The sequence below is a fragment of the Anomalospiza imberbis genome, chromosome 19, assembly GCF_031753505.1.
Source record: "Anomalospiza imberbis isolate Cuckoo-Finch-1a 21T00152 chromosome 19, ASM3175350v1, whole genome shotgun sequence".
Classification (NCBI taxonomy): domain Eukaryota; kingdom Metazoa; phylum Chordata; class Aves; order Passeriformes; family Viduidae; genus Anomalospiza; species Anomalospiza imberbis.
In genome coordinates this window covers 5,213,356-5,228,662 of record NC_089699.1, presented here as the reverse complement: position 1 = coordinate 5,228,662, position 15,307 = coordinate 5,213,356, and the positions used below count along the sequence as shown (strand labels likewise).

General features: G+C 44.8%; 1 protein-coding gene and 1 long non-coding RNA gene across 2 annotated transcripts in view; one reads left to right on the top strand and one right to left on the bottom strand.

Moving 5' to 3' along the window:
* The window catches only part of LOC137485080 (uncharacterized), a 52,576-nt gene that overhangs the window by 32,254 nt on the left and 5,015 nt on the right, over positions 1-15,307 (top strand). Inside the window, exons 7-9 of the long non-coding RNA XR_011005174.1 lie at positions 8,517-8,696; positions 12,574-12,660; positions 13,575-14,904. This is a non-coding gene — a long non-coding RNA (uncharacterized lncRNA). The remainder of the gene's footprint in view (positions 1-8,516; positions 8,697-12,573; positions 12,661-13,574; positions 14,905-15,307) is intronic.
* On the bottom strand, positions 99-14,998 carry LOC137485075 (myosin heavy chain, skeletal muscle, adult-like). Its single transcript, XM_068209318.1, has 38 exons — positions 14,792-14,998; positions 14,560-14,703; positions 14,312-14,468; positions 13,724-13,751; positions 13,514-13,625; positions 13,336-13,428; positions 13,143-13,206; positions 12,949-13,047; positions 12,744-12,847; positions 12,519-12,657; positions 11,429-11,547; positions 11,177-11,326; positions 10,494-10,664; positions 9,649-9,958; positions 9,465-9,544; positions 8,710-8,797; positions 8,494-8,611; positions 8,104-8,227; positions 7,513-7,649; positions 7,167-7,422; positions 6,393-6,635; positions 6,121-6,297; positions 5,890-6,035; positions 5,712-5,802; positions 5,235-5,624; positions 4,873-4,999; positions 4,667-4,785; positions 4,208-4,404; positions 3,514-3,697; positions 3,262-3,427; positions 2,972-3,096; positions 2,478-2,786; positions 2,170-2,373; positions 1,757-1,882; positions 1,492-1,662; positions 1,300-1,404; positions 1,062-1,157; positions 99-375 (listed from the first exon to the last, which is right to left on the bottom strand). Exons 1-38 carry the CDS (start codon positions 14,996-14,998, stop codon positions 223-225), a joined length of 5,829 nt encoding a protein of 1,942 aa, XP_068065419.1. The 3' UTR covers positions 99-222.

Sequence of the window (15,307 nt, the reverse complement as noted above, 5' to 3'; positions counted from 1 at the left end):
TGTCTCAGAGAGGAAAAGTAAGGAAACTTCTTCTGCAATGCAATTGCTAGAGGAAAACAAAACCCAAAGAAGAACAAAACCACTGGCCATAGTGTGTATGCAGAGGAATCTACTACAGTCTTTATTCACTAGACACTGAGGTGGGTACAAAGCAGAAGGAAAGTGACCGAGAGGTTCACATTCTGTGCAGCCCTCAGGTCACTTTGATGCCTTGTGACATTCTCACTCTTCCTCTTCTATCCTCCTGTGGAACTCCCGGCTCTTGGCTCGGAGCTTGTTGACCTGTGACTCTGCAATGTCAGCCCGCTCCTCGGCTTCCTCCAGCTCGTGCTGGATCTTGCGGAACTTGGACAGGTTGACATTGGAGAGCTGCTCCTGGGAGGGAGAAGGAGTCAGTCATGGGAAGTTTGGGGTTTTCATTCCTCCTGGGCCTTGGCACAGGCAAAGTCACAAACCTCCAAACTCCACCCACAACTGCTTGTACAAAGTCTCACAGTGAGATTGATGAGATCTTGGAGTCTTTCTCACATATCCCCTTAATTGAACCAGAAGCCCTACTCTGTGCTGGACTGTTTTCACAAAGAAGAAGCCATGCTCAGACAGTCATAAATTCAGGATCTGTAGGACCCTAAGTTCATCCCTGACTGCTGCATGTCTGGAAACAAGCAAAGGTTCCTTGCCCTATTCTAAAAGTGGAATGCAAAGTGCTTTGGGGAGGGACTACCAACACCTTCCCTGTCTGCTATCAAAATTCTAAAAAGAAGGTATTTCCAAGATTTCTTTATATATTGTACTGCCGATATCATTCATAAAAGCCTTACAGGTTACTTTGTGATTCTAATGCAAAAAATGTTTGGTGCATTTGCCCTCCTCAGTAGTCTTCTTATGGGCTCATTGTTTTCATTCTCAAAGGCGAGTCTACTTTATGAGGCTTTCAGAGAATTTGAAAGCATTCGAAATTGGTGAGCATCCCCATTGGCATCTTCTAAATTTTTTATATCTGTCTCTGGAACTACCCTCTGGAAAAGGGGTTCTTGCAAAGCACTCAGAGAGATACTTACAGCCTCCTCAGATTGTCTCTTGTAGGATTTCACTTTCATTTGCAGCTTGTCCACCAGATCCTGCAGCCTGAGAATATTCTTCCTGTCTTCCTCAGACTAGAGTGTTTGACAAACAGAACAGAGAGTCAATTCTTGGTTCTGCACCACGTGAGGTTAGCAATTCCCCTTGGGGATGGTGTGTGCAGAATGTGACTCACAGTGGGAAAGCCCTGTGAGGGCAGGAGGGCTCCTGCCTTACCTGGTAGGTGAGTTCCTTCACCCTCCGCTCGTACTTGCGCACGCCCTTCACGGCTTCAGCGCTGCGCTTCTGCTCAGCATCAACCTCCCCTTCCAGCTCCCGCACCTGCAAGGACAAGCCCATCCCTGCAGCTTCCCTGGCAATGTCTCTCCAAGGACACTCTCACTCAAGCCCAGCCCCAGCCCTACACACCCTGGCCTCCAGCTTCTGGATCTGCTTCTTCCCTCCCTTCAGTGCCAGCTGCTCAGCCTCATCCAGACGAAGCTGCAGGTCCTTCACCGTCTGGTCCAGGTTCTTCTTCATCCTCTCCAGGTGGGCACTGGTGTCCTGCTCCTTCTTCAGCTCTTCTGCCATCATGGCCGCCTGATCAGAGCAAAAGGTCAAAGCCATTTTGGGGCTGGAGATATTTTGAGGAGAGTACATTCATCCTCAGCAATGCCCGGAGCGCCCAACTCACATCGGTGATGGCCTTCTTGGCCTTCTCCTCAGCATTGCGGGCTTCCTGGATGGTATCCTCCATTTCACCCTGGATCTGGGCAATGTCCGTTTCCAGCTTCTTCTTGGTGTTGATCAGGCTGGTGTTCTGTGCAATGGGAAGGACATGGCAAGAATTGAATTCTAAAACCTGCCATAAGAAACCTTCTGCCTGAACAAAGACTTTTCCCTTCCAGCCTCCAATTCTTACTCTGGAATTATTGTTACAATGGTTGTTTACAAAATGTCAGGCGTGGGCATGGGGAATGAATGCAAAACACGCCTTTCCTTGGGGACAGCAGCAGAGAGGCCTTTCTAGTGCTGCTGGTTCTCTGGTAAATTCCAGCCCTCTGTGTTTGGTCAGTGTCAACAGAGCTCTTTGCTCCCTGCCCTGACCTGGGTGTGGAGGAGCTGCACACGCTCAGTGGCATCCAGAAGCTCCTGCTCAGCCAATTTCCTCGACCGCTCCGTCTGCTCTAGAGCTGCCCGGAGCTCCTCAATTTCAGCCTGCAGCAGGTTTGCTCTGCGCTCCACCATGGCCACCTGCTCCTTCAGGTCATCCTGTGTCCTGAGAGCATCGTCCAGATGGATCTGGGTGTCCTGCAAAGAAAGAGAAAAGAAATTACCATGTGTAAGTGTGCACTTGAGTGGCAAAAATGACAGGGATCTAATTTTTCTCTTTTCTGTAGCTTTGCTGCACAGACCTTGAGCACTCCCTGTGTATTTCTCAGGTTCTTTTGTGCCTCTGCAGCCACACGGTTGGCATGGCTCAGCTGGATCTCCATTTCATTAAGGTCTCCCTCCATCTTCTTCTTCAGCCTCAGGGCTTCATTCCTGCTCCTGATCTCAGCATCCAAGCTGCTCTGCAAGGACTCCACGACTCGGAGGTGGTTTCTCTTCATCTGGTCAATCTCCTCATCTTTCTCTGCAATCTTCCTGTCAATCTCAGCCTTCACCTGGTTGAGCTCAAGCTGCAGGCGCAGGATCTTCCCCTCTTCATGTTCCAGGGAGGCCTGGACAAGTGGACACAAACATTGACAACATCAATAAACCTGCTGCTTCCTTTTACAAAATTGCAAAATATTTTGTGATATCTCAGCTGTCTGCACACCCCAGACAGACGAGAGAACAACACAGGCCTTTTCAGCTCTGTTTCCTCATTTCTTTACTGCAGACACCAGTGAATATGGTCATTTACCTCAGCTTCCTCCAGAGCTGCCTGGATTTCTGATTTCTCCTGCTCAACCTGCTTCTTGACTTTCTCCAGCTCATGAATTGCCTTTCCTTGCTCAGCGATCTGCTCTGTGAGGTCAGAAATCTCCTCTGTGGGAACAAAGATCAATGGCATGGTCAGGCACCGAGCAGAATGGGAAGGGCCCTGTCCCACCAAGGTGACAGGCATCTCTGCAGACCTGCAGGCACAGACCCATGAACCATGGTGGTGGTGGCTGATAGTGAGAAAGGCCAGTGAGGAGCAGAGGGACTTACGCTGCAAGTTCTTGTTCTCCCGCTTCATTGTTTCCAGGTGGTCCAAGGACTCCTCATAGGCATTCTTCATCTTGAACAGCTCCGTGCTGAGAGAGCGCGACTCCTTCTGCGAGGCCTCCAGCTCAGCCTGTGTTTCCTCATACTTCTGCTTCCATTCTGCCAGGATCTGAAGAGAAACGGGGTGTGAGTAGGGCTGTGGCCACCCCGGGGCCATGCTCTGGCCAGGAGTGCTGGTGCTGGAGGCCAAAAGACCTTGTCAAAGTTCTTCTGCTTCTTATCCAGAGCAGCGCAGGCAGCATTGGATCTCTCCACGTCAATCATCAGGTCCTCCACTTCATTCTGCAGCCTCTGCTTTGTCTTTTCCAGGGAGGCACATTTGGCATTGACAGCCTCAACATGTTCCTCTGCATCCTGCAGGCGCTGGGCCAGCTTCTTCCTGGAAAGTGTTAAGCAGAGTTTTTAACTGGAAATGTTGGTTGATGTTGATTATCATACTCACCAGAGCACCGAGACACTTCTTAGTATTTGGTCCTAATGCACATGGTGCAGAGGCTATCCCTACCAGTCATTTTTTTTCCTGTTTCATCTCCCAAGCTCTTCATGGAATCATAGATTCACAGAATGGTTTTTGTTGGAGAGGACATCAAAAATCCACTAATGCCATGGCCACCTTCCACTAGACCAGGTTGCTCCAAGCCCTGTCCAGCCTGGCCTTGAACACTTCCAGGGATAAGGCAGCCACAGCTTCTCTACAGTCTTGCACTTTGCACTATCCCATACATGTCCTTCCTCCTGCATTCTTTGTCACATAGCCAGTTTTCTTTGTGTTTCTCTGTTTCATATAACTCCTCAACCTTCTGCTTGGCGTTTGCCTTTGAAAATCTCAGTGGTGTCTTTAAATTTCCCTTATTGGTGTCTGCCAACCTTCCACACAATGCTCACGTACTTGGCCTCCTCGAGCTCCTCCGTGCGCTGAATCGCGTCCGTCTCGTATTTGGTTCTCCACTGGGCCACTTCGCTGTTGGCCTTGGACAGGGCTCGCTGCAGCTCCCCCTTGGCCTCCTGCTCCTCCTCATATTGTTCCCGGAGCAAGTCACAGTCGTGGCGAGCAGACTGCAGGGCATGGGCCAGGGCATTCTTGGCCTGGTGGTAAAAATATGGCAATAAGGAGTATGTGTTTCCTGGGAAGTTTGTTACTGGAACATATACACTGATACACATCCCAAAGACATAGTGGTTAACTGACTGCCTCATAAAAACTTGGGAGTCCTGAACTGCAAGGGTCTAGATTGCATCATCTAAGGGGATGGTTTGAACTTTTAATTGGATCACCTTTTGAAGCCTTGAACACTTCACAAAAAACATATGATGTCAAATATTTATTTCATATGTAACGTATCTTCACCTTTATCTCTTCTTCTAGCTGCCGCTTCAGTTCTTCAATCTGCTGGGTGAAAGCCTGTTTCCCTCTAGACAGCTGAGAAATTAAAGCATCCTTTTCTTCCACCTGTCGTCCATATTCACCTGAAAAAGTTTATCATTCAGACAAATAGGAAAGAGAGCAATTTGTGGGGTTCTACCATTTGCAAATTACAGATGGAAGGGTTTTACCAGATTCTGTCTGCAGACGAGCTCTTTGAGCACTAAGATCACTAATCATGCGCTGATTCTGCTCCTCCTTTGTTTTATATTCACTCAGCTGATCTTCCAGAGTGCGGCACATCTTCTCAAGATTTGCCTAGATATCAATAGCACATTAAAAAATGAGTAAATGCCTCGATGCTGCCTTCTGGACATATTTTCCTGCTAAAAGAAGATGCAGTTGACATTTTGGGACTGTACATGCACCCACAGTTCTACATATGAGATTTGAAGAAATCATTTATAATACAACCTGAAAAAGATTAAATCATAAAAGATTAAAGAAAAAATACCACATCGCTGTCAAATTCCTAATAAAATTAATTGTGTACCTTGGCTTTAGACACAGACTCTATGTTACTGGCCAAGTCATCAATCTCCATCTTCATCTCACTCTTCTCCTTCTCCAGCTTCTGCTTCACGCGTTGCAGGTTGTCGATCTGCTCGCCCAGCTCAGCTGTGCTGTCCGCGTGCTTCTTGCGCAGGGCAGCAGCCGTGGCTTCGTGCTGCAGCGTGGCCTCTTCCAGGTCACGGCGCATCTTCTGGAATTCTGCCTCACGCTTCTTGTTCATCTCCACTTGAGCTGCTGTGGCCCCTCCTGCTTCTTCCAGGCGCTCGCTGATCTCCTCCAGCTCCCTCGACAGGTCAGCGCGATGCTTCTCTGCTTTAGCGCGAGAGGTTCGCTCTGCCTCAATTTCCTCCTCCAGCTCCTCAATACGGGCCTGCAGAACACCAGGCACCCTTCACACCCGTGCCTCCTCCTGCCTGAGCTGAGCCTGAGCAAGGCAGGAGAAGGAAAAGGGACTTGCCTGCAGCTCCTTGATCTTCTTCTGAAATTGCATGCCCAGAAGTTGCTCATCCTCGATCTTGCTCTGGATCTGGCTGATTTCAAAGTCTTTCCTTTGGGCCAAGTGAACCATGTTAGAGCTCAAAGAAAAAAGACAAGAGCTGCAGCCCAGCACTCAGGAGTCCCAGAGCCACACTTACTTCTTCAGTTTCTCATCCAGCTGCTGCTTATCATTCTCCAAATCCATGATGCTGTCCTGGGCCAGCTTCAGGTCTCCTTCCAGTTTCCTCTTAGCTCTCTCCAGGTCCATGCGCAGTTTCTTCTCTTGCTCTAGGGACCCTTCCAGCTAAACACACCAAGACCATCAGGGCCCTGCCAGCCAGGCTGGACTCCATACCTGTCCTGTTCCTGCTCTATGTCTGTGTGCTTACATCATCCACTTGCTGTTCCAGCTTGATCTTGGCTTTGGTCAGAGTATTGACTTTGTCCTCCTCTGCCTGCAGGTCATCCAGGGTCTGCTGATGGGCCTCTTGGAGGGCTTTCTTCTCTTTTGTCAGCTTCACAATGGTCTCATCCAATGCTGCCATCTCCTCAGTCAGGTTTTTCACCTTTGAGAAGAAGGGAGCAAGCACAGACAGAAAATGGTGCTTAAAATTTTCTAAAAAGTCTTTCCAGAGTGCGAGTGACAGGTTCTACCTCATACCTTGTTTTCGGTGGCGTGTTTTTCCTTCTCCACCTTGGCCAGTGTTAGCTCAAGATCATCAATATCTTTCTTCAGCTCTGAACATTCATCCTCCAGCTTCCTCTTCTTGGCTGTCAACTCAGCATTAATTTCCTCTTCATCCTCAGCCCTTTCAGTCACCTCCTTGACTTTGGCTTCCAGCTGGATTTTGGTTTTGATGAGCTGGTCACACCTTTCCTCAGCATCAGCCAAAGCATCAGCTTCCTGGTAGGGAAATGCCATTTTTAGAGATATGCTTTTTCGGAGAATATTGAGATACTTAATCTTCATAGTACAGGGTCTTGGATAGCAATTTTGTAGTTTAAAATTTGATTCATGTTCCAACAGAATGACATATAATATAGAATTGATTTTATATTGTTAGTTTTTAAACATCCGGGTTTAAAAGCTAAAACCAAGTAAATTCCTTTTCAATCTACCTGGAAACATGAGTATTTATATATTTGTTCAGGGTATAGAATCCAGTATTATCTTGTAATATCAAACATTGGATCAAAGTGCATGATCAGAAGAATATCTCAGTGTACACTGTAGAAAAGTGTCACCCGAGTAATATTTTGACTACAGATATCTCACAGTCCTTATAGAAGCAAGTTTTACCTTTGAGAGCTCCACTGTAAGAATTACAATTGACCTGAACTAAATCAAAGTTTCTATGTGGTTTGAAAATGTACTTGTAAATAGCAACCTGATAGTCACAGTAGAATTAGGATAATGCCTACTGGTGGTACTCACAGACTGAACCTGGAGCTGCAGGTCATTTTTCTCCTGCACCAGTTTCACCATTTTCTCCTCAAGTTCCTTCCGCTTTGCCTCAGACTTTGCAAGCTCTTCCTTGGTTTTCTCAAACTCCTGTTTCATGTTGGCCATCTCCTTCTCAGACTCTGCACTCTTCAGCAAGGGCTTGATCTTGAAGAACAGCTTCATCCATGGCCAGTGTTTGACATTCATGAATGCACGAATGTTGTACTGGATGCAGAAGATGGACTCCCTGAAAGATAAGTCAAATTAATATTCAATATTTACACCATGATGACACAATAAGCCAAGTACAGTGAACCTGATTTGAAGAAAAGTCTACCTTCTCTCCACCATTTTCTGGTACTCCACCCTCATCAGGTAGCCCCTGCACCTGGCCTGGGTACGGGTGATGAGCTGTGCCAGCTTCTCATCCCTCATCTCTTCCAAGAGGCCCACCAGCCCAGCTTTGAAGAACACCTTAGGTAAGAAGAAGGAAGCAGGTGCAGTGTCTGTACTTGTTTAACATAACCTGGTACCCCATGACATACACTACAGAAGTTAAAAGCAAAACCACAAAGAACATATATAGTGGCAGACAGTCTTTTATTAAAAACTCCAAGCTTCTGGTTACTTGCTGTTGAGGAACTTTAACAGCCAGACATTTTTTTCTTTTATTTTTATTCACACTTGATTCTTTTATTCTAAAACTTGGTCTTAAATTAGGAACTTGATTAACCCTTAATTAAATCATCTTACTACCATGAATTTCAATTTATTCAAGTGTTGAATAATAAAGAATCTGGTTGATTTATTTTACACTCTTTCTTATACCCTATTGGATCATTTCATGTGCTATCTGGAGTATTTGAGTGTCAGTATCAAGTCATGCAAACCAAAACCACATAGTACTCGAAGCAAACAGATCTTTTACCTTAGTGTGACCAAATTTGTATTGAGTATGATCTATATCAATTGATCCAAGAAGTTTCTCACAAGCCTTCTTGCTGTCAATGAACTGTCCCTCTGGGATAGCACTGGCATTTAATACTTTGTATCTGAGGAAGAAAATGGAAGGACTTGCTTTGAACTCCAGAATGTTAAGGGTCTTTTCCAGCCTAAGTGATTCTATGAATATGAAGAGGTCTGTTGTTGAGACCAGCAGGCAGGTACTTGGCAAGAAAGAGTCTTAAGAACTGTTGAGAACAAACAGCACTTGTTAAACTGAAACTTTAGAGAAAGCTTTAGGCACAAGAGGGGAAGGTTAGATCTCCAAAGCTATTTAAGATGAACAAGGTGATCCAGTAAGAGGATGAATTCTGACCTCTGTTTAAAATCTGCATACAGGACTCTGTTGGGAAATCCTTTCCTGCAAATCCTGATCCCTTCCAGCACGCCGTTACAGCGCAGCTGGTGCAGCACCAGCTCATGCTCCATGGCACCTGGCAATGCAGAGCACAAATACATGCCATGTTCTGTATTACAGTGGGGAAGAGCTGCACCACACTGCAAATCTTCAATATACATGTAAGTATCTTACCAGGTGTTTTAGTTTCATTTGGAATGATGCACCGTACAAAATGGGGGTGGGTGCTTCTCAGGTTGGTCATCAGCTTGTTTAAATTCTCCTGGGAGAGTCATTAAGAAAAGCTGATATTAGCAAATGTCATTTCTGCTGTAGGCATCAAGTCCTCTGAAATGAGATACTATACAAACACTAGCAGAACCCTGAACTCAAGCTCTCTGCACCAGTTTTTCTGACTTTCCACAGATCTTTACTATAATTAACTTAGTAATCTGAGCAATGTTTGGGAATGACTGTACTCTTAAATATATTATTTTAATACATTTCACTGACTCTAGTGGAATGCCTTCATTTGAAAGGATATCCATCTTCCATTGGATGTACCCAGAGAGCTAAAGCAGTACCCCTATAAGGCAGTGTGAAGCATTCTGCAGTAGGCATTTAGGCTGGGTGATATGGAGCAGACTACACAGAACCCTTGTGTTTTCCCTGCTGAAAACAAAAGGGAAAAACCAACAAGCAGAGTTCTAAATGTCTAGATTATACAGTTATCTTGTAGGGTATGGTGAGATGAATCCTAGCCTTAAACAAATGGAAAAACTGTGCATTCATTGAAATAGAGTATGAGTAGATTAACTGGATTTATTCCTAGCATAATGTGGCCCAAGAACTCCAGAATCTTAAGAGATCAAAGCCAAAACAAGACTAGCCATAGTAATTAGTGGGTTTACTCCTTGTCTTAGGAAGAAATAGTGAATTCTCTACTGTACCCGAAAAAGAGCTGAGACAGTCTGGAAGGAAGAACCCTTCTTCTTGCCTCCCTTCTTGCCACCACCAGCACTTGCCTCAGCTAAATCAAAAATAAAACAGATTTTAGATTTTTTTTTTTTTGCCTTTTTCAGTTCCTTTTTGCAAGCTGTACATCAGTGAACACATGGAATTCAAAGAACCAACCTGCATCTGCTCCACCATAGTTGGCAAAGAGTAAAGCCAGGGTCTTCACAGATGATTTCTGGTACAGCCCAATGACAGTTTCATTCAGAGGGTCCTTGTTCTTCTCCAGCCACCCAGTGATGTTGTAGTCCACTGTGCCAGCATAGTGCACCAGGGAGAAGTGGGCCTCAACCTTGCCTTTGGTAGGTTTTGGCTTCTGGAAGTTGCTGGACTTGCCCAGGTGCTGGTCATAGAGCTTGTTCTTGAAAGAGGTGTCAGTTGCCTTGGGGAACATGCACTCCTCTTCCAGGATGGAGAAGATGCCCATGGGCTGGGAGAAATCACAAGAAGAAACCAATTGTAATTTATCTTTCAAGGCAATAATGATCTTCACCTAGGCACAGTAATGGAATGGACTGAGATACACATCAGAAAATATTATTTTTTGCTTCCATTTTCTTTTAGAAAGCGGGATAGATCACACTGATATTACATTTTTGAACACAGAATTACTCATAAAAGAAATAGAAATTAATTTTGTTTGTGTTGACAATGTTGTCTATGAAATCAGTGTACTACCTTCTTATTCAGTGGAACTCAGAGCACACACAGATGTGTCGGACAAGTTGAACATGAACCATTGCTGCAAAGCCACCAACTCATCCTTGGCTACACTGTGCTGCTAACAGCTCAAGGGAGTTAATCCTTCCCCTCTACTCAGCTCTGAGAAGAAACATCTGGAGTGCTGTTCCAGCTCTTGGCTACCCAGCACAAGGGAAACATGAACATAGAAGATCCCTCTGGAAAATGAGACCAAGTAATTACAGAGAATCCATGTATGTAACTAATTTGAACAGGAAGGATACCTTCTCAATGAGCTCAATGCAGGCAGCCAGGTCCATCCCAAAGTCAATAAATGTCCATTCAATCCCCTCCTTCTTGTACTCCTCCTGCTCCAGCACGAACATGTGGTGGTTGAAGAACTGTTGCAGTTTCTCATTGGTGAAGTTGATGCACAGCTGCTCAAAGCTGTTAAACTGGAAATAAAATAAGAAAGATGGATATTTGAAGATGAAGTAATAATTGCAAGACTTCACCTTTTAAAAATAAGGAACGAAGTTAACTTGACTTCCCATACATTTCTTCAGTCTGCTTTATGACATTAGGAAAAAGAGAAAAGGATCCAATTAATTGTTCACAAGGAAATTTTTTTCATTGAAAAAATTTAAAGATAAATTATACATCTTGTTTAAAATGAGACCAAGTTATAGGGAGAAAAACCTGAAGCTTAGGACTATCATGACCACATGTTTTTATACTGTCTTGGGCCTGATCATATAAACAATGAACTTTTTTCTTGGACAATCTTGTACCTTTAGTTTTGCGCATCTTGAAATAGCACAAGTCCTTTGAAAGGTGCCTTTTTTACTTAAAAAAGACAAATATCAATAATCAAGTGATAAGGTTATCTTCTCTTTAAAAATGTCTCTCAAATTGATCATAACATTCAGTTGTCACTTCCAAATAGGTCTTACCAAATCTTACTTACATCAAAGATCTCGAAGCCAGCAATGTCCAGGACACCAATGAAGTACTGCCTGGGCTGCTTCGTGTCCAGCTGTTCGTTGATGCGAACAACCATCCACAGGAACATTCTCTCATAAAGTGCCTTTGCCAAGGCACCCACTGCATTGTGCACCTACAAGAAAAACAAAAATACCCGGAGTTACAATACGAGGCAGAGGAGAATCAAGAGGATAGTCATTCTACACATGGTTACAGGTTACAACATGTTTCTTACCTGCTGCGCTGTTTGGCCCTTGGTCACGTATTCATTCCCCACCTTGACTCGGGGGTAGCAGAGGGCCTTGAGCATGTCAGCTGAGTTCAGACCCATCAGGTAGGCAGCCTTGTCAGCAACTGAAAAGCCAGAGGAAAAAGGAAGAATTTTATGTTCAATAGGCTTTGAATCCTGGAGCATTCCCTAAAGGCTGAAGGGTTCAGATTTCTGTTCTTTGAAAACTTTTGATTGACTCTCATAGAGGGAATCTTTGTAACATCACACTTGCCATTATGCATATTGAGCTTTTCTAAAAAAAACTTCTGTTTGAAATTCTTTACTCCAGAACGCAGAAAGTAATGAAGTTTCCAAAAATCTCCTGGCATAAAACTGAACACTGAAGCTTGCTAGTCTGAATGTGTGCAGTACACACACAGCTCAGGAGCTGCAGTGACAACAGTCAGGTACTGATCTACATTCAAGTGAGCAAAACCAAAAAATAGTTAAGAGTGGAACACAGAGACAATATCTCTGTTCTCCTACAGATCCACAGACTACAGCCTTTTCTGAGCTTTTGTTTCTGACATTCAGTAAAACTTGTTGGGCTTCATCCTGTTACCAGTGGTGTTCCCCACCTGCCTTGTCCTTTAACAAGAGGAGATATTGCTCACAGAACTGAAGACAGGGGTTGTAGGCCTTGTGCCAACAAAGGAAAGGAATGAAATAACACCTCTCACAGCTAACTTCCCTGAGCATCTGAAAGTGAAGGTGCATGGGAACATAGTCCCCATGCACTGTGTATCATGTTAGAACTGAATCATTGGGCTGTTTCACAATTACAAGCCATATTTCAGCAAAGATATGACTAAAGGAATATGCATAACTCCTTATTCTTGAAAGAGTATGAAGACCAGTTTAAAGTAATAATTGTTCAAAGCATAAGATATGTAAATTCGGAAATCAGGGAATTTGATATACTAAGGAAAAGGGACAGCTGTTTTTTCCTGGATCATTGCTTTCCTTGGGATCTAAAGCCCAACACTGAACAACTTTTGCTGTCTTCCAGATATGTAGTGGCTTACAGAAGGTTAATTACTGAGTTTGATAATACCTTCTGTGCCTTCAGGCTCTGCTTGCTCCTCTCTTGGTTTCTGCTTGAATTTCAGGTTGCCATAGTGCATGACAGCCCCTGTCAGCTTGTAGATGGCTGTCTTTTCATCAGCAGTGAAGCCCAGGATGTCAATGGCACTCTGGTAATACAATGAACAAAGTGAAATATTTGCATGTTATCTGATGTATGATCTGTGCTTGTTGCCCTGTTCTGTACATTACTTACATCTGTTGCCATCAACTCCTCCTTGTCATCAATGCTGGGAACAGTGATCTCACCTTGACTCACAAAAGGGAAGTCAAATGGGTTGGTGGTGATGAGGAGCATTTCTGAAAACAAATGTGTTCAAGGGTTAAATTAAATTAATCTTGTAATATAGTTGAATGTTGCTCAGAGATTTTCCTCTCAAAAGCTCAGGGATGTCTCCTACCAATTAGCTCTGGTTTCTTGTTGGACATGATCTGATAAAAGATGTGGTAGCTCCTTTCCGCCTTGAGCTGGAAAGTGACTCTGGACTTCTCCAGCAGATCTGGCAAGGATGGTAGAAAGAGTTAGATCCTTGTGAGAATGTACCTGGATATGGGAATTTGAGAAGGGATGGAAGCATCCAGGAGAATCTCTTACAAGTTTCAATGTCAGCAGAAGCCAGTTTGCCTGTGGCACCAAAGTGGATTCTGATGAATTTGCCCTGTTAAGCAGAAGCAGCAGCAGGTCAGCCTGGATGGGTTCTGCTGACATCTCCTTTGCAGGAAGAAGTGCTCAGGCATCGTGTGTGCTGCCATGATGGGGGGAGATCTTATGCAAAGCAAGAACTCACAAAGCGTGAGGAGTTGTCATTCCTCACGGTCTTGGCGTTTCCAAAGGCCTCCAGCAGTGGGTTGGCGCTGATGATTTGATCCTCAAGCGTTCCCTGCAGGGACATAATTCTTCAGTGACTGTGTTTGGTTGACAGGGCAATGACAGACCAAGCATTCAGTCTGTCCTTCCTTACTCACCTGCATTTTGCCTGACTTCTCCTCCTTCTTCTTGTCCCCACTGGCTGCAATTGTTGCAAAGTACTGGATGACACGCTTTGTGTTCACAGTCTTCCCGGCCCCGGATTCTCCGCTGCCAAAGGCAAGAGAGAAGCAGAGGGTGCCTGGTCAGGCAGGAGGTGCCCTGGCGCCGGGCAGCCCCGCAGGGACCCGCACAGGGGGTCTACGTACGTGATCAGGATGGACTGGTTCTCCCGATCTGTGAAAGCAGAACAATGAGAGATGTGTTAGCAGCTGACCTGGGTAATGCTAAGCTGAATGAGAAGTAAAACTAAAAACTGAAGTTGGGGATTCTTCAAAAAGTCCAGGACTACCCAATTCCCTTCTATGTCCTAGTTGTATTAAACATAAGCCCAAATGGATATATCGAACAGTCGGAGGCATCCAGACCTGAGACAAGCTGTGTATCACTTGCTCTTCATATAATTTTCCTCAAGAAATTAAATCAAAGTACCTACCCAATTTCAAAATACAAGAAAAAACTACTTTTTCTTTCTTATCAGTGAAAAAATATAGAAAACTGAGTCAAGAACTATTTCTGCAGTAGGAGAGTGTAGAATTTTGAACAGTAAAGTGAAGTAATTCACCATGATAAGTTAATGAATGCTCCTAGGTCAGTTTCACTTGAAATTGTTTGCTAAAAAATTGACTGAGTTCACAGTCATGCTTCTTGGTGGTTCTAGCTGGCTTGTCACATGCTCCAGTGAGATCAGCAGGGCTTTTTTGATTAGATTGCTGTGATGGAGGTCAAACACTCACCAGTCAGCATGAACTGATAGGCGTTGTCAGAGATGGAGAAGATGTGTGGAGGGGCCTCCTGGCGCTTCTTGCCTCGGTAGGCCAACACCACCTCGGGGTTGTACACCGGCAGCCACTTGTAGGGGTTGACAGTGACGCAGAAGAGACCCGAGTAGGTCTGCAAGGAAGGGACACAGCACGTTGGCTTTCCCTGAGCCTGGCCCAGCAGCTCCTGAGGCTGCCCAGAGGAAGCTGCTGCTGCCACTTACGTAGATCATCCAGGCTGCGTAACGCTCTTTGAGGTTGTACAGCACGGCGGGTTCGTGGAGGTGGGTCATCATGGCCATGTCCTCGATTTTGTCATACTTGGGAGGGTTCATGGAGAAGACTTGGTCATCCTTCACGGTCAGGGTCTGCCAAGGAAACAAAAAATCCTCATATGTCAGCTAAGAACCCAGTGAGGGAAGAAAATGTTATTCTTCAGCTTTGTTTTTGACTCACCTCTCCCCCTTCAGTCTTGACAGTGACTTTTCCCGATTCCCTGCTTGTGATTGTCCCTTTCACAAAGGATTCTTTGGGATGAGCCACAAAGACCGATGACTTGGCATCAAAAGGTTTGTTCTGAGCTGCAATTCTCTCCTTTTCCGATTTTCGGAGGTAAGGAGCCGCCTCCCCAAAAACAGCCATCTCGGCATCTCCAGAGGCCATGTCTGCACTTTACTGAGGATATGTCAGCAGATAATTCTGAGGAGAAAAAATATGGTACTGATTATTTATTCTGTAAGATATGGGAAAAATTTATCCTGTGCCTTGGTGTCTCTTCATACTCAGGGTATTTTAACATGAGATAATCAGAAATCTAATTTTATGTCAAAATAAGAGGCCTTCATGGATGCAGCTTAGGTTTTCAAATGTTCATTGATGACCTTTTCAGAACAGTGGATTTGGTGCTTTAAGGATGCTGTGCCTGTAAGACAAGAGTGAATTTGTTGAGCAAGTTTCAGTAAGACATCACTG

Coding starts and splice junctions, on each gene's coding strand:
- LOC137485075 (XM_068209318.1), bottom strand. CDS start 14,998: ATGGCCTCTGGAGATGCCGAGATGGCTGTTTTTGGGGAGGCGGCTCCT. Junction 3,698..4,207: donor GAGGAGCTCGAGGAGGCCAA/GTACGTGAGCAT, acceptor AACACTTTCCAG/GAAGAAGCTGGCCCAGCGCC. Junction 1,883..2,169: donor TGCAGCTCCTCCACACCCAG/GTCAGGGCAGGG, acceptor CCCATTGCACAG/AACACCAGCCTGATCAACAC.